Source organism: Sminthopsis crassicaudata, chromosome 4, assembly GCF_048593235.1.
Source record: "Sminthopsis crassicaudata isolate SCR6 chromosome 4, ASM4859323v1, whole genome shotgun sequence".
Taxonomy (NCBI): domain Eukaryota; kingdom Metazoa; phylum Chordata; class Mammalia; order Dasyuromorphia; family Dasyuridae; genus Sminthopsis; species Sminthopsis crassicaudata.
In genome coordinates this window covers 409750623-409775326 of record NC_133620.1, presented here as the reverse complement: position 1 = coordinate 409775326, position 24704 = coordinate 409750623, and the positions used below count along the sequence as shown (strand labels likewise).

The 24704-nt window shown below is 34.5% G+C and overlaps 1 protein-coding gene across 3 annotated transcripts in view; it reads left to right on the top strand.

Moving 5' to 3' along the window:
- ALG14 (ALG14 UDP-N-acetylglucosaminyltransferase subunit) overlaps nucleotides 1–24704 on the top strand; it is a 125538-nt gene that overhangs the window by 27634 nt on the left and 73200 nt on the right. For 2 of the 3 annotated variants that reach the window (XR_012481357.1, XM_074262749.1), the window contains exon 3: nucleotides 17230–17352. The exons of the other annotated variant lie outside the window; for it this stretch is intronic. Coding sequence is in view for 1 of the 2 variants with exons in the window: in XM_074262749.1 (XP_074118850.1) it covers nucleotides 17230–17352 (123 nt within the window). In the remaining variant the exon portion in view is untranslated. The remainder of the gene's footprint in view (nucleotides 1–17229; nucleotides 17353–24704) is intronic. 3 annotated transcript variants of the gene reach the window in all.

Below are 24704 nucleotides of genomic sequence, written 5' to 3'. Positions count from 1 at the left end.
TTACCAGAAAAGCAGATAGAGTTCTTAAATAATCCACTTTCGCAAAGGAAATGTAAAGCTATTAAAGAAGCTAGCAAAGGAAAAACTCTTGTACCTGATGGATTCAATGGTGACTTCTGTCAGACTTTTAAAGAACAGTTAGCATCTATAATTCCTAATTTATTCTCAAAAATTGAGAAAGAAAGCACCCAGTATCCTTTTATGAGACAAATAGAATCTGTTACATAAACTAGGGAAAGATTAAACACAGAAAGAAACTCTATCAATCAATCTCATTAATGAACTAACGGTGCTAAATCTGAGAGTCTAACAGAAATGTGAGTAATTTCTCTCTGTAAGTTGATTTTGAAAAGAAATTGGTTGAGCAAAAATAAAATTAGAAGGTGTCATAAGTCGAGAACAAACAGCTAAAGCCAAAAAGCTAGTTAAAGAGAGAGGGAGTCAATGGAGTTAATCAAGCAGAATTGTCTGCTGACCCCTTCCTTCTTTGTGCACCAGATCAGTGTCTGGTACAATTCTTTGTACCAGATGGGAGAGCGTAGTTCATATTTACAGTGCTTTACAGCAGTTTAGTGAAACAAATGTCAGTCATTTTTTATCCTCCTTTTAAATATAAGGAGTGCTGGTACTGCTCATGTTCCTTTGTATAGAAGTATCTGCCCTTTTGTGGGCAGTGGAGGAAGAAGAACGGGTGTGGGACAGAGTGCCCTGGCATCTGCCCACAACACTGGAATAGCTATAAAGAGTGCTTTCTCTATATTAGCCACCAGATGGCGATCCCAGTTGGAACTATCAACCTAGACCTCTCATATGCATACATAAACCCTACTTCCCAGAACCTGTCCCATTTTCTCTCTGCTACAAATAATGTTTAAAGTGATTTTTTTAATTGAACAACATTTCACAAATCTGAACATAAAAGGATGTTTGAAAAGCTTCCTTCACTGCAGAAATTAGCATTGTCATGGAACTGAATAAAAGCAAGATTTGGCACTGGGTTCTAGACACATCCTAAAAGTGCAAAGGTGATCCCATGCAATTAATTACTTCATGTCATGCTCTCTACAACAAACTGGAAAAAGCAGAACTTTGTATTTCTGAGAGTAATCACTTGCCCAACCTTCAACAAACACCGAATTTATAAAGTTCAGCAAATCTCATAGTTCTTTAGTTAAAGCTAGTTAGTATCGTCCTAGAACCCCCAAAGCAGAGGCCCTTTCACATAATACATTATACAGGAGCGCTTTGAATTAAAAGAGATGTGCGAAACCCACACAAATGTGTCATAGTGTGTGAAGTATAATAAGGTAAATCATTCATAGCAATATCAAGCTTACCAGAGCACATTCTTTTCCTACAAAATGCTGCTGATTCTCATGATGTGAAATTCCTTATTCCGGAAGTCATACCAGGTAATTAATTCAATTGAGTACATGAATTATTTCTTCATTATAGGAATTCTATAATATTTTGATACTTAAGCATTTCTCATTCTACCCTTAATTCTAATACCTATTCTTTCTTGATTATTTCCAATTTATTCTTTATGTAATTTGTACATTATATATCCTTCTCAAGGGCAGGAATTATCTTTCACCTTTCTTTGAATCCCTGGCTCAGTGCCTCAGATTCATTATTAATAAATTCATTTCATTATTAATAATTCATTATTATTCATTCATTATTAAGAAATAATATTTATTAACCAACCAATTGACTTGGCTTCAACAATGTCTAGAAGAAAAAAATGCATTTTTTAAAAATATCTTAAAAACTTAATCAAATAATTATTTTTAGTTCACAACTTCATCCAAATTTGAATATCCAAAAATTCTTTGGCATAAGAACATATTTTTAAAATCTTTTAAAAGTGACTCATCTCTCCGCTTTTTGTTAACTTTCTTCCCAGCTTCAAGGGACCTCTCTCCTTTCTCTCCATACACACATACAAAATGCACAGTCCCAAAGTCAATGGGGATAGAGAAAGGATTATCTTTCCAACATCTCCCCAAATTTCTGACTCTGTATTCAGAGTCAGGAGATGCCTGGGTCTTTTCCTAGGATACTTACTGTCCCACATTCATTTACTTTCATTTTTCTTCCTCTCCCAGGTAGCTCTTTCTCCCACCCTATCTGTGTCAGATGTCTCTGGCATCCAGGTGATTGTGGTCTCTCTGGCAGCTTGGGTATCCCCAGAGGACTAAAGAAGATATGGAGAGTCTGCTACCCTTGCCGCTCTAGGCAGACCGCAACCTGGGATTTCCATTGAGCAAACTTATCACTCATAAGGACTGGCTTAGGCTTGCTTAGCTGTGTTGTTTAATCTTTCTTTTTAAAAGACCCTGATAATCAGTCCAGTGAAAGATAGCAGTCTGGGCCACTCAATTTAGGTTAATCTGTTGAGACTGCATAAGCCTTAAACTTTCCCTCCTGCTTTCCTCCCACCCCCTTCCTGAAGAATGCTAAATAAGACAAGCCTGCCTAATAAGGTGTTAACAGCCTAGGAAAGGCTGAGATTTTGCATCCTGTGATTTGAACCAATGTCTCTTGACCAATGTTCTTTTTTGTGCCATTTGGTGATTGTAAGATTCAACACAACACTCAAGGTATTCAGTAGTAGAATAAATAAATTATTTCATAAGAAATAAGTCCTTTCATAAGTCCTTGAGTGACCCTGGGCAAGTCACTGCCTCAACAAACAAGAAAGAGAGAAAGGAAGAAATGAAGGAAGGAAGGAAGGGAGAAAGAGAGAGAGAGAGGAAGGGAGAAAGAAAGAAAGAAAGAGAGAGAAAGAAAGAAAGAAAGAAAGAAAGAAAGAAAGAAAGAAAGAAAGAGAGAGAGAGAGAGAGAGAAAGAAAAGGAAAAAAAAGAAACAAGGTTAAAAATATTAGCTTTCTTCTCAAATCAAAATAACTGCTATCTAGATTTCTGGGTTATAACCCAGGATACAAAGGTATACTTCTCCCCATCCTCTTTGCTCATAAAGCTATACCTCCTTGCCCCCTGGCCCCCACTTCTGTTATAATAAAACCACTTTAATCCATGTGCATTAATTTTAAAGAAGAACTTGGTTTTGGTGTAGACCTGAGCTGCCAAAACAAAAATATTCTTTAATAAGTAGGTATCAGAGTTCAGCCAATCAGAAAATTGTTGCTTGCTTTTCTAAGGGACAGGTAAGACTTCTGGAATGCCTATGGAAGGAAAATATGAGAAAATTAGGAATTGCTGAGATGAGAGGTGTTTAACCTGGAGAAAAGGAGAAAGACAGAATGGCCAAGTCTTTGAAGAGTTGTCATATGGAAGAAGGAATAGATTGGTTGTTTTGTTCCTAGAGGATAGAACCAAGAACAGTAGGTAAAAGTTGCAGAAATAGACTTGTTTGATGTCTGGAAAAGCTTCTGAATAATTAGAGCCTCCCCATAGTGGGGTTAATGAATTTAAACTATCCCTTTTAGAACTTAAGCAGCAAATTTAATTCAACACACATTTATTAAGTATCTGTTTTATGTGAGGGGTTGCTAGGTGGATTTTGGAGTCAGGAAGATTCATTTTCCTGACTTCAAATCTGACCTCAGATACTTATTGGCTATGTGACCTTGAGCAAGTTCTTAACCCTGCTTGCCTGAGTTTCTTCATCTGTAAAATGAGCTAGAGAAGGAAATGGCAAACCACTTCTTTATCTTTACCAAGAAAATCCTAAATGAAGTCAAGAAGAGTTGGACATGACTGAAATGACTCAACAACAGCACTCCATTAAAGAGGAAGAAAATGATACATAGGATATTGTGGTGATATCCTCTACATTAGTCTGTACTAGATGACCTAGTTCCCTGCTCTGAAGGACACCACATTCCAATGGGGCATGAACACAAATAAATGTGGTACATGATAAATTATGATAGGAATAAAAGTGAGATCAAGACATTCCTTCAAGAAAGTTGTGAGCAATGTGCCATAGAGGGAAAAAAAGAGTGTGAAGGAGAAGCAAGGCTACTTTTTGTTTTTAAAAAGATGGGGAGACCTGAATATTTTTAAAAAGGATGAAATTAGAGATGAGAAGAGAAAGAAAAGGTCTCTGAAGAGATGGAATCAAGGGAACAAGTGAAAAGATCAATCTTGGCAAGGAGGAAAAGCCACTTCATGATGAGACCAGAGGGAGAAAAGGAAAGGTTAAGTGAAAATATGATATTAAGATGGGATAAACTGGGGAAGGGAGATGAGGGAGCAAGGACCGAAATCTTCTCAGCAAAAGGGTCAGGGGATCATGGAGAATGGCATACTAGTATTTATTTCTGACAGTAAAATCCATTCAATTTCAAACAAACCTACTTACATAGTAATTTTGGATAAGAATTGTTTGGGGGTTGGGGAGAATACCTAAGGGTTCACCTCACAACTGGTTCTTGTATAGAAATTCTGGGCTATTGAAAAATACTTTAAAATGAACATACAACTTATTGGGCCAAAAAAATACTATACTTATCATAATGAAATGTTTGTAGGCTAATAAAATGAATTATTTGTGCCCCTGGAAGAATTCAATTTATGGTCAGAAGAACAATTTGCTTCTTATTTATCAACATGTATTTTGATTTTCTATCACAGATTTTTTTTCTAGCCCTACTTTTATCTATCTGTTAGTATAAGTTTCTACATTGTGTAGAATTTGAATGTTTGTTATTTTTTGGTCAGTGCCTCTGAAATTTTTATAAGTATTTTATTTATTTAATATTTTCCCCAGTTACATTATAAAACAAAACTTTTTTTTTACATTTGTTTTAAAAATTTTTGAGTTCTAGGTTTTCTTACTTATTCCTCACCCACAATTAAGAAACTACATGTGAAGTTATGCAAAACATTTCCATAAAATCCAAGTTATAAAAGAAAACATAGGTCTCCTACCCTAAGGAAAATAAAAACCCTCAAGAAAAATTAAGTTTAAAAAAACAGAGAGAAAGAGAGAATGCTTCAATCTATATTCAGACATAGTCAGTTCCTTCTCTGGTTATGGAGAGGATTTTTTTATCCTATGTTATTCAGAGTAGTCATGGATGATTATACTACTGAGAACAGCAAAGTCATTTATAACTGGTCATCCAGGAATATTGTTATTACTTTGTATACAGTACATTTCACTTTGCTTGAGTTTATGAAGGACTTTCCAGAGTTTGTCTGTTTTGTTTTGTCTTTTTTCTGAGAGCGTCCTGCTCATCATTGTCCGTAGAACAATAATATTCCCTCACAAGCACATACCATAGTTTATTGAACCATTCCCAAATTGATGGGCACCCCCTCAATTTCTAATTTTTTTTGCCCTGAGAAAAGGGCTATTATGAATATTTTTTGCACATATAGGTTATTTTCCTTTTTTTCTGAATCTCATTTAACATTCATGCCTAGTAGTAGTGTTGTTTGGTTAAAGGATATATATGAATTTATAGCCCTTTGTACACAGATCATATCATTTGATCATCTATCAATTGGGGAATGGCTCTTATTTTTCATACATTTGACTCATTTCCCTCTATGTTTGAGAAGTGAAGCCTTATCAGAGAAACTTGCTTCAAAATTCTTTTTACAATTACTATTGTTGACTGTATTTCCCCTCATTTATTCTCTTTCTCCTCTCACCCTGTCCCTCCTCAAAAATGTTTTGGTGTTGACCACTCCCTCCCCCAATTTGCCCTTTCTTTTATCACACACCCCTTTCTCATATCCCATTTCCTTCCTATTTTCCTGCAGGGTAAGATATATTTCTATACCCCTATTGAGTATATATGTTATTTCTTCTTTGAGCCATCAAAATTTTTTTTAAACCATAAAAATAGAATGATTCAAAATGATGGACTCAATAAGTGAATTTTATTTAACAATACCTATTTTTTCCACAAGGTGGGGCGCTAACTTAACATACTATACACAAAAATCCAGTTTGTCTTTGTTTTAACATTATTCCCTTTTATTTTTTCAGCTTAGATTTGCTGGAATATATTACTTTAAAATTTTACAAGTGATAATGAAAAATAGATCATTTTCTTCTGCTTTTCTTCCTATAAGCTGGGTTGCAGCTCATGATTTTTAAAAATTCTTCAGCAGTTTGTTTGGTATATATTGTAAAGTTAACCATGATGTGTATATACACACACACACACACACACACACACACACACACACACACACACACACATACATATATATATATATATATATATATATATATATATATATATATATATATATATATGTAATATATTTAGTCTCTACCTTTGAAAAAGATTCTTTTTCTTTATTGTAATAATGAAATTTAACTGAAGGAAGAATCATTTGATATATAAATTAAAATTTCATTAACCTGATCTGTATTGGTTAGAAGGCAATAATGAAAAGTCTGGATTAAAAAAAAATTACTTTGGCAATTTTTTTATTTTATAAGTAGTAAAACGAGATATTGCTCAAGAGGGTCTCATAAATGCCTATCTTATTTAATAAAATGATTTGCTAATATATCTTAGTTCCACAGAACTCTGCTCTAGTCAGACTACATCTGAACTTTGCTTCTGAGTTAAACTGTTTAGGAAGGACATTGATAAGTTAGAAAGCATTCAAGAGAGGGCAGCCAGGATCATAAAATACCTCAGTAAGAGTTGATTATATGAAAATTGGTTGAAGGAATTAGGGGCATTTAGCCTAGAGATGAGAAGACTAATGGGGGCCATGATAACTGCCCTTAAGTATCCAAAGAGTTATTGTGTGAGAAGAAATGGGTTTGTTTTACTTAGCCTAGTAAGACAAAACTAGAAGCAATAGGCAGAAATTAAATGGAGACAGGTTTCGATTCCATATTAAAAAAAAAAAATACTTGACCAGTAGTTAAAGCTATTCAAAAATATAACGGAGGAAAAACAGTGCTGATAGTCTTCAAAGAAGTTGAATGACCTCTTGTTATCAAGGTTCTGGAATTTTGATTTTCTTTGATATATTTTGCTTTTCCAAAACTGTTCTCTTAAGTAGCTTAAATATATCTCCTGAGATTTTTTAAAATAGTATTTTATTTTTCCAAATACATGTGAAGATAATTTTCAGCATTCATTTTTATAAAACTTTGTGTTCCAAATTTTTTTCCTCCCTTAAACCCCACCCAAGACAATAAGCAAGTTGATATAGGTTAATATGTACAATTCTTTTAAACATATTTCCACATTTGTCATGTTGTGCAAGATAAATCAGATCAAAAGGGAAAAAACTACAAGAAAGAAAAAAAAAAAAGCAAACAACAACAAAAAAGTGAAAATACTATGCTTTGATCCACATACAGTCTCCATCTTTCTCAGGATGTGGATGGTATTTTCTAACCAGAGATTTTTTTCCCCCCACTTCATTTGCTTAGTAAACTATTTGTGTAGCTAGAATAAAGAGAGAAACTTCATCTTACCTATTCTTAAAAAACATTTTTAAAAATTGCTTTGACCTACCTTGTCCTTTCCTCAAGCTACAAATCTGTTTCCTTTCATTGCTAAATTTGAACCCTTCCTGCCTCCATTTCCTGATTGTTCCTTCACAGAATAACAGGATGTCAGAGTGGAAAGGAAGCTCCAGAGTCCATCCAGTTCAACACACACCTGTCTGAGAATGCCCACTCTAGCAGACCCAACAAGGGATCCTCCAGTTTTATCTTAACGACCTCCAATGAGAAAGAAAGAACCCATTACCTCTATGGGCAGCCCCACAAAGAAGTTTGTTCCCTTACATCTTGCCAAAATCTGTCTGTAACTTCCACCCACTGTTTCTAATTCTGATATTGTGAAGTTCCATCTCCATTCTGATTACCACAATACTCTCCATTTTATAACTGTCCGTCCTAGAATGCATGCCATACAGAACTGCATTCCCTTGTATAATAGGCCCATAATTTCATTTTTCTCTTGTTGTTGCTTAAAAATGCATCACTTCTCAGTCTGGTCATCTGGCTTCTGACCTCACCAATCTACTGAAACTGCTTTCCCAAATAGCTTTTTAATGACTAATCCAAAGGTTTTTCTCAGAGTACATTCAATGTCATGAATTGATCAATCTTTCAAACACTTATTAAAGGTGTACTATATGTAAGGGGCATACCATATATACAAGATAACTTATCCTCCATGACCTCTCTGCTGCATTTGACACCTCTGATCACCCTCCCCTCCTGGGTCCTGCCTTTTCATCTTGACCTTAATGATGCTGTTCTTCCTTGGCTCAGTCTTGTTTCTTCCCTACTCTAATGTCCCTGACACTCTATTATGCCCGCTTTTAGGGGTGAATTCTGTTTCAATTCTGTGCAGATTTCCAAAGAGGCTTTGTGTGTGTGTGTGTGTGTGTGTGTGTGTGTGTGTGTGTGTGTGTGTGTGTGAGATGAAGATAGAAGTGTTGTATATTTGTGTATGTACATGATATGTGTACATTTGTATATGTACACATATGCATGCTACATATATGTGTGTATATATATGTGCTCACACATATATACATACACATAGACATGCTTTATCATCTCCCTGGATTTCATTATTGTATTTTCAGTTGCCTGTTTTACATTTCTACTGGATATCTGGCATATACTCAAACCTAGCATGCCTAAGATGATGATATCATCTTCTTCCCAGTTATCCAGGCTTGAAATCTTGGAATTATCTTTGGCTTCTCCTTGCTCTTTCATCTCTCATCTAATAAACTGCTGGGTCCTGTCAGTTCTATCCTTACAATCTCTCTCAACTCTGTCCCTCTCTCTTCACCCATCTGATACCACTATGATATAGGTCCTCACCTAAAACTTCGTATTTGTTGGTCTGCTTCCAGATCCATTCAAGTCCCCTCAGATGCTTTCTCCAAGTAACCATCAAAATAATTCTGCTTATGCACAAGTCTGATTATTTTACTTGTCTGCTAAAAATCCCTCAGCGTCTTCTATTGGCTATAGTAGGGCTATTTAAACTTTTTTCTCTAGAGCCCCCTTTTTCCCAAGAAATTTTTATGCAACTCCAGATATATAGGTTTATAAAATTAATATACAAATTGGATATGTACTAATAATAGATCATAAAAAATTTAAAAACAATTCTTTGGGGGGCAGCTAGGTGGCGCAGTGGATAGAGCACCAGCCCTGAATTCAGGAAGACTAGAGTTCAAATCTGATCTCAGACACTTAACACTTCCTAGCTGTGTGACCCTGGGCAAGTCAGCCCCAGCCTGGGAGGGGGGGGGCCTTTGGTGTATATGTAAATTAAATTTGCATATTAATTAGATGGATATGCTTTTTTAAACAAAAATTCATTCTTCATAGAATATTTGATACCTTTTACTGTTGTCAAATTTTTTGCAACTCCCACATTCAGCTAATGACCCCATATGGGGTCATGACCCACAGTTTTAAGAAGCTTTGGACTATAGCATAAAATATGATCTTCTTATTTTGTCATTTAAGATCTTCCATAATCTGGCTCTAGAGTAGATATTTTCCCATTTCATTTCATGTTATTTTCCATCATGCATATTCCAGCCAAACTGGACTAGCAGCAGCCATTCCCATTGGGTATGTCTTTCCCACTTTTATGCATTAATGCATGCCATCTTCCAAATGTAGAATGCATAGCTTTCTTGTCTATCTTTCACCATCTTTATCATGACTTGTTGTTAATAAAATTGTTGTTAATAACCTGAGACTCGGTTTTGTCATCTGTAAAACGAGGCTAATAATATTTGTATACCTACCCTAGAAGGTTTTTATGAAAATTAAATGAGATAATATATTTAAAGTACCATATAAAAGTCAGCTATTGCAACATACCACTCATGAGATGTAATAATGAATCATTCAGATAATCACTTTTAATCATAGACAGTCTGACATAATTTGTTTTGGAATATCTATTACCATGATGCCATTTTTAAAAAGTTGCAAAAGATAACAGAAACCATTTGATTATATAAAGTTTATCTAATCATTTCATTTGGTTGTTATATCAAGTAAAGATTACTTAGTGTTTCCAGAGTTCTACAATAATGCTGCCTTCATAAAGAGAATAAATTAATTGCAGTGAGTTGCAGGAATTGGTAAGATCAAAGAATGATTTCATAGACCATCGAATTGTATTTTTGTGGTTGATGATGCCATCAGGGTTCCTTGGTAAAAATAATTTCCATATAAATCACTAGGCTATACTATTTAATTTATGTCATGAATTTACTTCTGTGGGTTTTAGCAGTATTGTCATTTTGAAGCATACTCTTTAAATTATTAGTGTTCATAGAGTATGGTTAGTTGTTTCAGTCATGGTCAAATTTTTCATGATCCCATTTGGGGGTTTCATTGCAAAATACTGGAGTGCTTTGCTGTTTCCTTTTTCAGCTCATTTTACAGATGAGGAAACTGAGGCAAACAGGGTGAAGTGACTTGACCAGGGTCACATAGCTAGTGAATGTCTGAAGTCAGATTTGAATTCAGGAAGAATTCTAAGCCCAGCATGTTATTCACTGCACCACCTAGCTGCCTTATTAATTAGTGTTTTTTATTTAGCATTCCATTAAGGTTCAAGAAATCTTCACATTCTGTAGACACGTTCAGTTCCCCATTAAATTTTCACTATTCTTACCCATACTTAATAATTCCAGTTGAAAATCTTCCTATTGATACCATTTAACATACATACATATATATATATATATATATATATATATATATATATATATATTTAATTAGCTGGTTAACACATGCTTATTGTGGGAGTGTTACAAATTATGCTAGATTCTGAGGAAGTTATTAAGCAAAGTTATGACGCTCCTACTCTCACTGAGGGAGTTACACATGAGAATATAATAATACAAGTCATGTCATTCTAAACATATATGTTATACCCAGATATGATTGTGTGTGTATATATATGCACATATAAACATGCATACACATATTATACTGAATAAATATATAACACTTCCTTTCAAGGAGATAAACATTATAAGTCCTTTCCTAAAGGAATAATGTCCACTGGTTGTTGGCAAAGACAAAGAGGAGGGCACATTAGGAGGGCAGCTTTTTAGGATGGAGGTTTCTAGAACAACAAAAAAAGGTTTAGGCATTTACTCAATCCACATCCAGTAAACTCCCTGCAGGATTTGGTTTGCTCAGGACTCTGGAAGGGGCTTGGCAGGGGGTGGTAAAAAAAAGGGGGGGTGGAGAAGAAGGAAGAAGCTGTCTGCTTTCTGGAGGGTATCCAGTCCTATTACCCGCTTATTAAATTGGAAACCATCACAAGTAATGAAGGTCTTCTTAGTCAAACCTTTTGAATTATCCATACCTGCTGAAGTCCTGGGTGAACTAGAACTGACTGCATTGCATCCACATGATCTGTGTATCTCATCACTGAGGGGCTCTGATTCTCCTTGTTTTCTTGTGCATCATGCAATGGAAAGAGCACTCATCCCAGTGCTATCATGGGGGGTTTGCAATCATGGGGTAAAAGAAGGACGTGGTCTTGAACAGAGCAACTGTCTTCTTACCTCCCCTCTTTCTTCAGTCTTATATTCCTTCATTCTCCTTTTCTATTCTTACCCGTTACAGCTGTCCAAGGTTAAAAGAATATTTTTCAGATATATTCAAGGTCATGGATTTGTATACTTAAATGATAAATTTCTTGAATAAATAAAACTATAGAGATTTTTTCCTTTATATTCCACTCAGTTTCACTTTTAAAAAATACTATATTTTAATTAATCATAGGATTCTAGAGTTGGTTGGAATTTTAAATATTATTTAGTGCAGGCACATCCTTTTATAGCTAAGGAAATGGAAATGGAATTGCAGATGAGCATAAAGATGATGGACTGATTATTTGAACCCAGGATGTCTAAATGTTTTTTCCATTGCATGATAGGAATCCATAGAATGATGAATGGGATAGGCAAACTGGATTCTGGATTCGGTGTCCCAAAGAGAAGAGCCACAATACCCTTGTGTTTCCCTGAGGTCTCTCCAGTTTTGGAGTCAAGTTTTCCTATCAGGCATTTATAAAAAGGAAAAATTAAGAAGTAGCAGAAATTTATGACGCCCTCCCACGTGCCTTTTTGCTCCCCTTCCTTCCTCAAATGCCCTCTCTTTGTCCAGTAATTAGCATGTGCCCTTGTTCAGTCTTTTTACCATCATACCAATAACTTGTTCCCCAGTCCTGCCTTGCCTCCATAATACAGGTTGCAAAATCACCCCTCCTCCTTCTATCCTTTCTTCAGATAAGTGGATCTCAACTAGGTAGTAGAAAGAAATTTAGTTAAACTAATTTTTTTTTCTCCCCTGAGGCTGGGGTTAAGTGACTTGCCCATGGTCACACAGCTAGGAAGTATTAAGTGTCTGAGACCAGATTTGAACTCGGGTCCTCCTGAATTCAAGGCTGGTGCTCTATCTACTGCACCACCTAGCTGCCCTTAGTTAAACTAATTAATAGGAAATTGTGACTAGCTTGTAATCCCTCATTTGAACTTTAAAAGATTTCAAATGGAACTCTGTAGAATTTCAAGCAGTATAACTAAATAAGGGAAGAATGGGATGTGGTTATAATATTGTTAGGGGACCAGCAGAGCCCAGCTACCATCCTGATAAAGAAACAAGGAAACTTACCCACCACAGTTACTTTGAGTTTTATATCAAGGAGGCTTTAGTGGAGTTTCAGAACAGCTTCTATACTGATTTGACCCCAGAAAAAAATTTAATCTTAAGTTCGTACAGCCCCTTTGCTTCTCTCCAGGATGGGTTCCAGTCATTTTCCTTTGTCCTCCAGAAGATTGCCCTTTGCCTCACAAAGTATGATTGCTTTTCACATGATTAAGAACTGAGGGAAGGAGCCTATCAAAGCCAAGACTAGGATCCTTGTTCATATCAGCTCCTCATTAACAGACCCTATTAATCTAGGGAGTTTATATTTTAGTAGCTGAGATGGGAAAGGAAATCTAGATTGGTTCATCTTAGAAGGCCTTCCCTAAGCCACTGGTTTTCAAACTTGTTCTCATTATCTTAATACTATTACACGTTATTGAGATATGTCCAAAGATTTTTGTGTATGTGGATTATATTTATTGTATTAGAAATAAAAATAATTTTGAATTTTTAGGCCCTCCAAAAGGGTTTCAGAGACCCCCCCCCCCATGATTCTCTGGATTATATTTAAGAACTATTGCTAAATAATTGTTTGGACATGTATACATATGTTGTATTTAATTTATACTTTAACATATGTAACATGTATTGGTCAACCTGTCATCTGGGGGAGGGGGTTGGGGGGAAGGAGGGGAAAATTTAGAACAAAAGGCTTGGCAATTGTCAGTGCTGTAAAATTACCCATGCATATATCTTGTAAATAAAAGGCTATAATAATAATAATTTTTTAAAAAGAATTACTGCTGTAGGCCACTAATGAACTGTTCATGTGTGCTCCATTTTTCTCATTTGTTGCTCATAGCTTTTAAAAATTTAGACAAAATACTACATTCTTTTTGGTAGAAATGTTTTGGGTTTTTTTCCATTCGATAGTATTTAATTTTACAACATTCATTTTTGTAAGATTTTGAATTCCAATTTTTTTCTTCTTCCCATCCTTCCCCAAGACAATCTGATATAAATAAGCTAAATGTCTACAATCCATCTAAATATATTTCCATATTTGTCATGTTGTACCAAAAAAAAAAAATCAGACAAAAAGAGGAAAAAATCATGAGAGAAAAAGAAAACAAACTACCAAAATAAGTGAAAATACTCTAATTCGATCCACATTTGGTCTCCATGGTTCTTTCTCTGGATACAGATGGCATTTTCCACCCTGAGTCTATTGGAATTGTCCCAGATCACTGCATTACTGAAAAGAGCTAATAGACAAAACATTATTAGGCAATTGGAGATTAAAATTTAGGAGGCAAATAGAATATTATGAACATAAAAATAATCTCAGCTGTTAAAAGTTCATTAGGGAAAAATCATAAACAGTAACCTCATAGAGTTTATTATAGTAGTAGTACTACTATAGTAGTAGTATTATAGTATAATAGTAATATTGTAATATGAATTCTCATTGGCCTGGAGTTTTATTTTTTATAATAATAGTATTCTATTTATCATATTTCCAGCACATTATCTCTTTGCATAAATGCAGATTAAATTCCTTTAAAAGTATTTTTCCAATCTTATTTTTACAGCTCATGGTTTGAAAAATATTTGGTTTTCAGAGCTAGCTGATGGCACAGTAGAGAAGACATTGAGCTTGGAGTCAGGAATACCTGAGTTCAAATTCAGCCTTTCCTACAAGTCCTTTAACTTGTTTGCCTCAGTCTTCTCAACTTTAAAATGAGAATAACAATAGTACCTACCTCACAAAATTGTGTGATGATCAAATCAGATAATATTGGTAAAAAGTACTTAGCATAGTGCTTGGAATATAGTGGGGGGGGCTTCCTGAATGCTTATTCACCTATTGATTATGTACAAGTTTAATGTTCAACTCAGGTGCAGTAATTCAATGCCTTGAGTCCTTCAAAGGAAGGTGGAAAGAAACTTACTTTAGTGCCAGACAGTAATATTAAACCTTATTCTCTTAATTTCTATAAAAGGAAAGGAAATAAAATTTCTCTTTTCTGACTGTACAAACCACCTCTTCTATACTGTATTAAATATGTAGCAATACATATGTGTGAAAAAATACTCATTTAGGTGTATTTTTAGAGGCATATTACATTTTTTTTAGGGTATAAGATGAACTTTTAATTGTTTTTATAATTCTTTATGCCTGTTCTCTATCTTTGAATCTAGGTTGAAAAGGCAGTTATAACTTAACATGTAAGAATAGGGCAGAGTACTAAAAGCCACCAGTAATCAGGAAGCTTCCTTTTTGGAGGAGATTGAACCTGATGTCTTTTCTCTTATTCCATCATGGAATGCCATAATTGGGAATACTTAGACCGGAGAAGAGAATGAAGCAAGTAATGATAATAGTAATAGTTACCATTTATATGTGTCAGATACCTGTGCTAAGTGCTTTACAATTATTATCTTATATGATCCTCACAATAACCCTGAAAGATAGATACTATTTGTTATCCCCATTTTGCAGATGAGGAAACTGAAACAGAATTGAAATGATTTACCCAAAGACATGCAATGTCTGAGGACAAATTTGAACTCACGTCTTCCCAATTCCAGGCCCAGTTCTCTAGTTACTGTACCACTTTAAACTACAAATTATTACTACTTATTCTGTGCAAAGTTCTGTGCTATGATTTATTTGTGGTTTTTAATAATGTTAAGTTTAATACATTTGCTTAATCTATCAACCAACCACTGAACATATCAAATGATTTTCAAAGTAAAAAGAATTTTTTCTACTCATAAAAAGCAAGTTTATATTTATAAAGTAGCTAAATTTTAATGTCAATTTCAAATAGAGAAAAGTGAGAAATTTAAATAGTTGGCTTTAAAAACCACTACATATAACCTTGCTGAATTAATCAAGATATCAAATATTCTGCTTTTAATATGTAATAAAATACATTTTTAAAGTTTACTGTTACTAAATATTTATAATTTTATATTACTGGTATAGCCATCATAATTTATGCTATGATTTAGCTAAGGATACATTCACAAAAGCAAGACAGTCCCAGCTCTGAAGGAGTTCATTTTCTACTAGGGGTGACATATAAAGAGAAGACTCACAGGTGACATTTATAGCTACCTTAGTTATTTGACAAGTTTCACAAAGAAGAAGGAATGGACTTGTGCTGCTTATCCTTGGAGGATGTAACTAGGGACCAAAGGGTGGAAATTACAGCAAGTCATATTCAGGATTGGTGATTTAAGGAAAAACTTACTAATGCTTAGAGCAATCCAAAAGTAACATGAGCTTTTTTAGGAGGTAGTAAGTCCCCTTCAAGGGAGCTCTTGAAGCAAAGGCTAAATGACCATTTTTTGAGGATTTTTGTTGTTGGGGTTATTCAGTTGTAATTCTTTGTGGCTCCATTTGGGGTTTTCTTGGCAGAGATTCTGGAGGGCGTTTTTGTTTCCTTTTTCTAGTTCTAGATGAGGAAACTGAGGCAAATAGCATTAAGTGACTTGCCTAGCTATTAAGTGTCTGAGGCCAAATGTGAACTCAGGAAAATTAATCTTCCTGATTTCAGACCCAGCTGCTCTCCCATTATGTTTATGTTATATGTACTGTGCCCTCCCATTATGTTTTAAAGGGGATTATTTTTCAAGGATATTCTGGACTAGATGGACAACTCTGAAATTCTATGATTCTGTGACTGTAGAAGTGTGTTAAGGTCAAATGTGTTAAGACAGTAGCATTTAAAGAAGGTGGGAGAGGAATTTTTGTTTGTGAAGACTAGAACTTCCTGATGAGTGGGGCTGATTTCAGAAAAGCCTGGAGAGACTTACGTGAACTGAGGTTGAATCAAGTGAATAGAACCAAGAGAATATTGTACTCAATAACAACAAGATTGTATGATGATCAACTGTGATGGACATGGATCTTTTCAAAAAAGGAGGTGATTTAAGGAGATTCTAATAGATTTGGGATGGAAAATGCCATCTGCATCCAGAGAGAGAACTATGATTAAAACATAGAATTTTCACTTTTGTTATTGTTTGCTTGAGGTTTTTTCCTTGTGGATTTTTTTTTTTCTTTTTGATCTGATTTTTCTTTCACAGCAAGATGAATATGGAAATATGTTTAAATGAATTGCTTGTTTAACCTATATAGGATTGCTTACTTTCTTGAGGAGGGAGGAGGGAAGAAGAGAAGGAGGAAAATTTGGAACACAAGGTTTTGCAAAAGTGAATGTTGGCATGTATTTGGAAAATATTTTGGAAAAATACTATTGGGGAAAAAAATAGGATTTCCTCAAGCCCAAAGAATCTAACAGGCTTATTTATGAATTTTAAATGTTGTTTTATGTGGAAACTTAGATTTTTAACACTTTTAAAAATAAGATTCAATGAGTGCTGAGATAACTTCTACCTCTAAAATTTTGTGATACTAAATGGGCCAGTTAGGTGTGTTCCATTCAACTAAGTGAATAAAATGAGCTTTATGTTTTGGAAATGCTTAGACAAGAAAAGAAGATTAAGCAAAAAGAATGATTCATGCTGATGCTAGAAGTGGTAATATTTCACTGTGATGGCAATATAACAGTAGAGTTGGGTTTTTCCTTTCCTTCTAGTACACGACTCATCTCATTCCAAGGAGTCGGGAGATCCAGCAGTCTTGGAGCTCTTCGCTGTTTACAACCCTGTATGCTCTGTGTTATTCCCTTCCCCTGACTTTTCGACTCAAGCCAGACTTGGTAGGTAAAATTCAGTGGGTCATTGAGTAAAAATGAAGTATGAAATATCTGCTAAGTCCCACACTAATAACAGAAAGAAGTGGGGGAAATTGCTTTAATTGGTGGTATCATTTAAGAGAGCCAAATATGGGGCAGCTAGGCGGTGCAGTGGATAGAGCACCAGCCCTGAAGTCAGGAGGACCTGAGTTCAAATGTGGCCTCAGACACTTAACACTTCCTCTCTGTGTGACCCTGGGCAAGTCACTTAACCCCAATTGCCTCAGCAAAAAAAAAAAAAAAGTATACTTGAAAGGAGCTGGGCCCAGATCCTAGACCTGCTACCCATTATGTCTGAGACTTTGGCCAAGGCCTCCAACCTTTCTGCATCTTGGTTTCCAAAGCTGTAAAATTGAGATGTTAGGCTAGATTATCTCATCGTCCCTTTCTAACTTCAATTCAGTGATCAATAAACTTAATGTTTGCCATATTAATTTTTTTCAGGGCTTCTTATAAAGTAGTTCTTTAGCATAGTTAGCCAGCTTGTGGATTCTATACATTTACCTGTGAGCCCTGAGCTGATATCAGGGAGGAGCTTATTGGGCAGAAAAAATCTAACTCTTCACTACTGTCTCTTTTAGAAGACAAATTCTGTTTATCAAATATTTAATATGCTGATAGAATCTTATACCTTCTCTTTCTTCATAAAAGAAGGCAGTACAGAAAAGAAAGACTAAAAGTTAAGCTACTTTTTTTCATTTTTTCCCTTTTTTGATCTGATTTTTCTTGTGCATAATAAATGTGGAAATATGTATAGAAGAATTGCACATGTTTAACATATGTTGGATTACTTGTTGTCTTAGGGACTGTACAGGGCAAAGAAGGGAGAAAAATATGGAACATAAGGTTTTGCAGGGGTGAATGATGAAAATTATCTTTGCATATATTTTGAAGAAAAAAGCTATTATTTAAAAAAAAAAAAAAAGTTAAGCTAGTAAACTCTGTAACTGGTACTTTCTCTGCAATTTAGTCTTAGACAAATGTCTCTATAGAACCTTGAGAGGTTAAGTGATTTGCCCAGGACTATACAGCCAGTAACTTGTGTCAGAGGCAGGACCCGAATCCAGGTCTTCCTGACCCTCAGGTTAGCCTCCATACACTATTCCACATTCCCTCTCTTTTATTCTGTTTGTTATAGAATCTATTTCTTAGCCTCTTAATTTTGGGGCATTCAGTGTCAGATGAATATATGTTTATACAAATTAACCATAAGGTTCTTTTAGTCATTTGCAGGAGTCATTGGCTTTCGTCACACATCTAGTAATTGTCTTACCAGCTCTTTTGAGCAAAAACTTTTGAATTTAAGCTGTCTGTTTTGGATTTCTTTAAATTATTGATGAAGTTGGTATTTATCCCCTACTCCCCAAATATATCTTTTAGGATCCAGGACAGAATGAATCTTAGACATCTGAAATTCCATTATTTCTTCTAAAAGAACAGGCAACAAATGAAATAAAGTTCTCAACACTGACAATTTAAACTAGAAACATTCCATGCAACTTATTAGATTTGTGAATTGGTATATAAAAAGGTACAAGAGTGGGGAAGTTGGGGGGGGGGGGTTATGAGCTGGATGGAGAAAAAGGAAAATTAAAACCCTTAAGATGTTTCTAAAAAATTAAGGGAAATAAAGTGAGGACTGTCTAAACCTGCATTAAATTTTATTAATAAGATTGCATTTACCATTAATAAGAAGTGAGTGTCATAAAGGGAATTCTTTCTTCTTAACTTAGCTAATTTATAAATAAAGAAAGCCACTTAATCACTGCCCAACTAAAGTGAAATACAAAAAATGATTCATGATCTGTGTTTAAACTGATTTAATTTATTACTTTTTAGAATGAGAAACTTTTTTAGAATAAATCCTACTTTAGGAAAGACTTTGGGGTCTAAAATTATCTAAGTTGTCTAATATGCTTAGATTTCACAAACAAGGAGGGCACCATTTGTATATTTGTCTTTAGCTGTGTGCCCCTGAATTGGTAAGTCTGGGAAATTCACTCAAATATTTATTTCTTTTTCTCACTTAAAAATAGATATAAAAAATATATATGTGGACCTTAGGCTCTCAATGAGAGTGTCAAATAGCTGCAAGTCTTTATATATATATATTTTTGAAAATAGAAATGTGATATACTTAAACATACTTAACATGTATTGGACTACCTGCAATCTAGGCGAGGGGTGGGGCGAAGGAGGGGAAAAGCTGGAACAGAATTTTTTGCAAGGGTCAAAAATTACCCATGCATATATTTTGTAAATAAAAAGGTATAATAAAAAAAAAAATAAAAAATAGAAATGTGAAATGATTGGGGAGATTTCTTAGCATAGAAATTAACATCGGGCATTTGGGAGGTACATTGTAAGCAAGGCTTTTTCAGTGCAGTAAGAAATACTTTAATGAATGACTTGGCTATTCTCAGCAATACAATGATCCAAGACTATTCTGAAGAACTTATGTATGCTATCCATACACAGAGAAAGAACTGATTATGTCTGAATACAGATTGAAGTATACTTTTTTAAACTTTATTTTTCTTTTTTTCTTTCTTTTTACTTTGGCAGTATCATAATTTTATTTATATTAGTACAGCATATCTATGATCACTTGAATGTTCTTCAAATATTTAAATTCTTTTTCTTAAAGGTATTGAATATATTTTGATATATTTATTCCCAAACATTTTAATGCATTTTGTAATTATATCATATGAGATTTCCCTCATTATTATTTTGATTAATTCTTGGATTTTGTAATTATATATAAATGCTTTTTTATTATTAATTTTATAATTATAATTTTTTGACACTACATATGCATGAGTAATTTTTTTTTACATTATCCCTTGTATTCACTTTTCCAAATTTTCCCCTCCCTCCCTCTACTCCCTCCCCTAGATGATAGGCAATCCCATACATATTAAATGTGTTACAATATAACCTAAATACAATATATATGTGTAAATCCAATTTTCTTATTGCACGGTAAGAATTGGGTTCCGAAGGTATAAGTAATCTGAGTAGAAAGACAGTAGTGCAGTTTACATTCAATTCCCAGTGTTCCTTCTCTCGGTGCAGTTGTTTCTGTCCATCATTGATCAAATGGAAGTGAATTGGATGAAGATTTATGTTGAAGATATCCACTTCCATCAGAATACATCTTCATAGAGTATTGTTGTTGAAGTGTATAATGATCTTCTGGTTCTGCTCATTTCATTCAGCATCAGTTCATGCAAGTCTCTCCAAACCTCTCTGTATTCATCCTGCTGTTCATTTCTTATACAGCAATAATATTCCATAACATTCATATACCATAATTTACATAACCATTCTCCAATTGATGGACATCATTCATCTTCCATAAACTTTATTTTTCCTAAGGTATTTTTTTCCAGGGGGATCTATGTTTTCTTTCACAACATGACTTTTATAGAAATGTTTTGTGTAACTTCACATGTGCCTTCTTGCTAGGGGAGGGAAGAGGGAGAGAATCTGGAACTCAAAGTTTAAAAAACAAATGTTAAAAATTTAAAATGTATGCATGTGCCTATATGTGTATATATGCGTTTATATGTATGTGTGATATTTGTATACATATGTATATATTTTATATGCATATACATATATGTGCGTATGTTTATAAAGTAATATCCTAACAATCTAAAAATGTCGATGTTACTACCTAGAGACCTTTTTCCTCTTCCAAGGAAAGACTTTAACATTGAAAAGAATGTAAATAATAATGATTGGTCCTGCATTCAAATTAAATAGAGCTGTCGATTGTCTCTTCAAAATAGGGGAGGCAACATTGAAAGTGACTTTGGATTCAAAGGACTTGGGCTCAAAATCCTATATTTTATCAGTTACTATCCATTTGACTTAATTTTTCTGACTCTTATTTTCTTTATCTGTCAACTAAGGGGTTTGGACTAGATGGCTTCTGTGATCCCTTTCCAGCTCTAGGGCTGAAAGTGGTTTACTACCTAAAGATAAAGATTCTTTTCAGTATAAATGACAAAGCAAGAATACAAAGGAGTACTTTTATCTTCACAGAAGCAATATGAGTGAAATTTACTAGAAACAGCTAGATTTTAAGATATATAAAAAGCAATATAAAATATTTTATTTTTTTCAAGGTCTTTAAATTTTTTTTTAATTTTTAAAAATTTGGTAGGAGTATAACCAAATATCAAATATACCCCAGTAGGATTTTTGGGGGGAAAATTTTAAAGTTATCAATTGAATTTAGAATGAAATATAACATACTGTGTGTGTGTGTGTGTGTGTGTGTGTGTGTGTGTGTGTGTGTATACTTAGGTTAAAAAGTGTTTCTGCAGTAGAAAACAACAAATTCTCTTTTGAATGCCTAAGTCAAATCCTAAACAATTACTGATATTGATCATTTCTTCAATAAAGCCACTAAAATTCTTTTTCTTTTATCACACTCCTAATATCTTTCTTTCTCTCTCTCTCTCTCTCTCTCTCTCTCTCTCTCTCTCTCTCTCTCTCTCTCTCTCTCTCTCTCTCTCTCTCTCTCTCTCTCTCTCTCTCTTTCTTTCTTTCTTCTTTTTTTTTTGAAGGTAATTGAAGTTAAGTAAGTTTCCCAGAGTCAGACAGTTAGTGTTTGAGGCTGCATTTGAACTCAGATCCACTTGATCTAGGTCTGGTGTTCTATGCCACCTAGCTGTTCCTATTGCTGTATTTTCCAAGGAAGTATAAGTCTAGCACTTATACTGGAATGCTAGGATATCTGTAACTTACTTCAAGGATATGTAACTTCATTATTTTAATAGCGATTATAGTCCCTCTATAGTTTAGATTATTTTCATAAGTTCTAATGACTAAAAAGTTCAATGCCCACTAGCCAGTCATATATGTGTATGTATGTGTGTATGTGTGTGTGAGTGTGTACACTCAAGAGGAAGGGTGAGAGAGAAACATCCAGACAGAAAGAGATAGAAAGACACACACACACACACACACACACACACACACACACACACACACACACACACACACTTACAGAGACAGAGATGGGTAGGTCAGTGGATAGCTAGATAGAGTACTTACTAAATACTTTTACTGTATGCTGTACACCAAATCACTCTAGGTTGGTCTTGGACCCAAAGTCACCTCCAAGATGAGTGATCAGAATGAAACTTTAGTACAGTCTCTATAAATTTAAGTTTGTAAATTCATAGCATGTAGAAGAGCCATCAAGGGAAAAAGGGGTATGGATTAAAATGGAGTCTGTCTAGCCCAAAGTAACTGCTTCCATTGTTATTAGAATAAAAGTGATTAGTGAACCATAGCTTTCCATATTCTTATCACCTGACCACCAGGTAGTTTTTTTTAAAAAGCTCAGGAGAACAAGTACTAGAATTTAGTCTTTGAAGAATTTGATACAACTCAGTCTCCTAGTTTCTGTTCAACTCGACCCTCTCTTTCTGCCTTTCAACTTTGTTTGCATTTGGAAAAAATTATACTGACTTTTGACATTTTTAGCTTACTATTACCAAGTATCAAGAAAGTTCTTTTGAGTTCATTCAATACCATGTGGCCCTTGTTACATTCTCAGACAGGCCCATTTTATGTTATTCTACTACTCAAGAGCTACAGCTCCCTGAAATTCTTTTAGAGTTTTGTGGCCTTTTTTCTCAAGGTTTCTCAGCATGCACAGACTTTTTTATTGTCATTTTGTTTGGCTATGGGAAGTGGAAAGAAATGAAGTTTTTTCATTTATGCAATTCTTCTGTGATGAGTTTTTTGGGCTTCAAAAAGTCATGAAACTGTATGTAAAGGAATGGAGGGGTCATGATCTGCATTAGTGAAGAAAATATGATGAAATCATGGCTTTCTTGTAATATTAAAGAAAGCACCCAAATAAGAATAATGGAAAATATCAACTCATCTGTTTACAAAGCCTGAAAACCATAGTTAAAAGTACATAAGTTGCCAAATAGTCTGGTTTTATTATCAGATCATCTATAAAAGAAAGATACTTTCTGCTTAGATCAGTTGTTATGTGGCTAAAATGAGATTCTTAGGAAAGTGCTTTGTAAATTATAATGTAGCAAGTTATTATTGTTATTATTTTGTTAAGGATACAGAAAGCTTAATTCATGTTTTTCTTTGGTAATGCAGAGGATATTGTGCTGGCCTCTCTTAGCCACTAGAGGGCCCAGGGTAGACAGTCCTCTAAGATCTATGTCTCACCCCTGGACCCAGCTGACTCTGGAGGGGAAAGTGAGACCAGTGACCTTGCCCAGCTCTCCCTCACTTAAACCCTATTCACTTGCATGTCATGGTTTCATCTCCTTGATGTCGTGGTCCTCTTGGAGACAAAGGACAAACTACAGCTGCCTTTTATCTAAGAGATTGATTCCTATTAGGTAGGAGCTTCAGGCTTCTTGTTTGCAAGAGAATTCTTGGGTGAAATTTGTTGCTCCTGATTCCTTCTTTGATGACTCTCTTCATTCTCTCACTTCAGATTAGGCTCCTCCCCTCAGTGTCATCACCCTTACCTGAGCCTGAATTCAGTTGGAGAAGTGGAGTCTCCTCCTTTTCCATTTCCATTTCCCTAGTCACATTCTCCTTACTTCCTACATGGACTATGGTAATCCCATACTAACTAATCTTCTTCTGCTCCACATCTTAAACAAAAGGTCATATCATAAACAAATGAGAGTTTTAAAAAAGAGAGATACTTTTTCACAGCTATGCATAAGTCCTTTACCAAACAAGGAGGTTAAAAAAGATCATAGAAAATAAAATAGTGAAGATGGAATCAGGAGCAACAGATTTTACCCAAGTAAAAAGGTAGATTTTGATTACATAAAATTGAAAAGCTTGCTAACAGACAAAATCTATGCAATTAAAATTAAAATAGAAACAGCTAGTGGTGGAGGGGGGAAGATTTGTTTATACTTTAGTTAGTTTAGTTTAGTTTACATATATAATATATACATTTACACATATATGTATATATGTATGTGTATATATGCATATAAACACACATCTGCATTTCCCTAGGGCAATAAGAGAAATATAATCTCCTCCCTCTCATTTCTATTTCCCTAGTTATATTCTCATACTTCTTACCTGTTCTATTGTAATCCCATACTATATATACATATATATGCATATATGTGCACACGTATACACATATGTATGAATTTCTGCATGTTTGCATGTATATGTACATATATGTATACACACATATATTCCTCTGTATGTGTCTCTATCTTTCCCTCTCTTTCTCTGTTATCCAAGATCCAAGGGAACTTATTCAAATAGAAAAACAAGATCTTATCTAG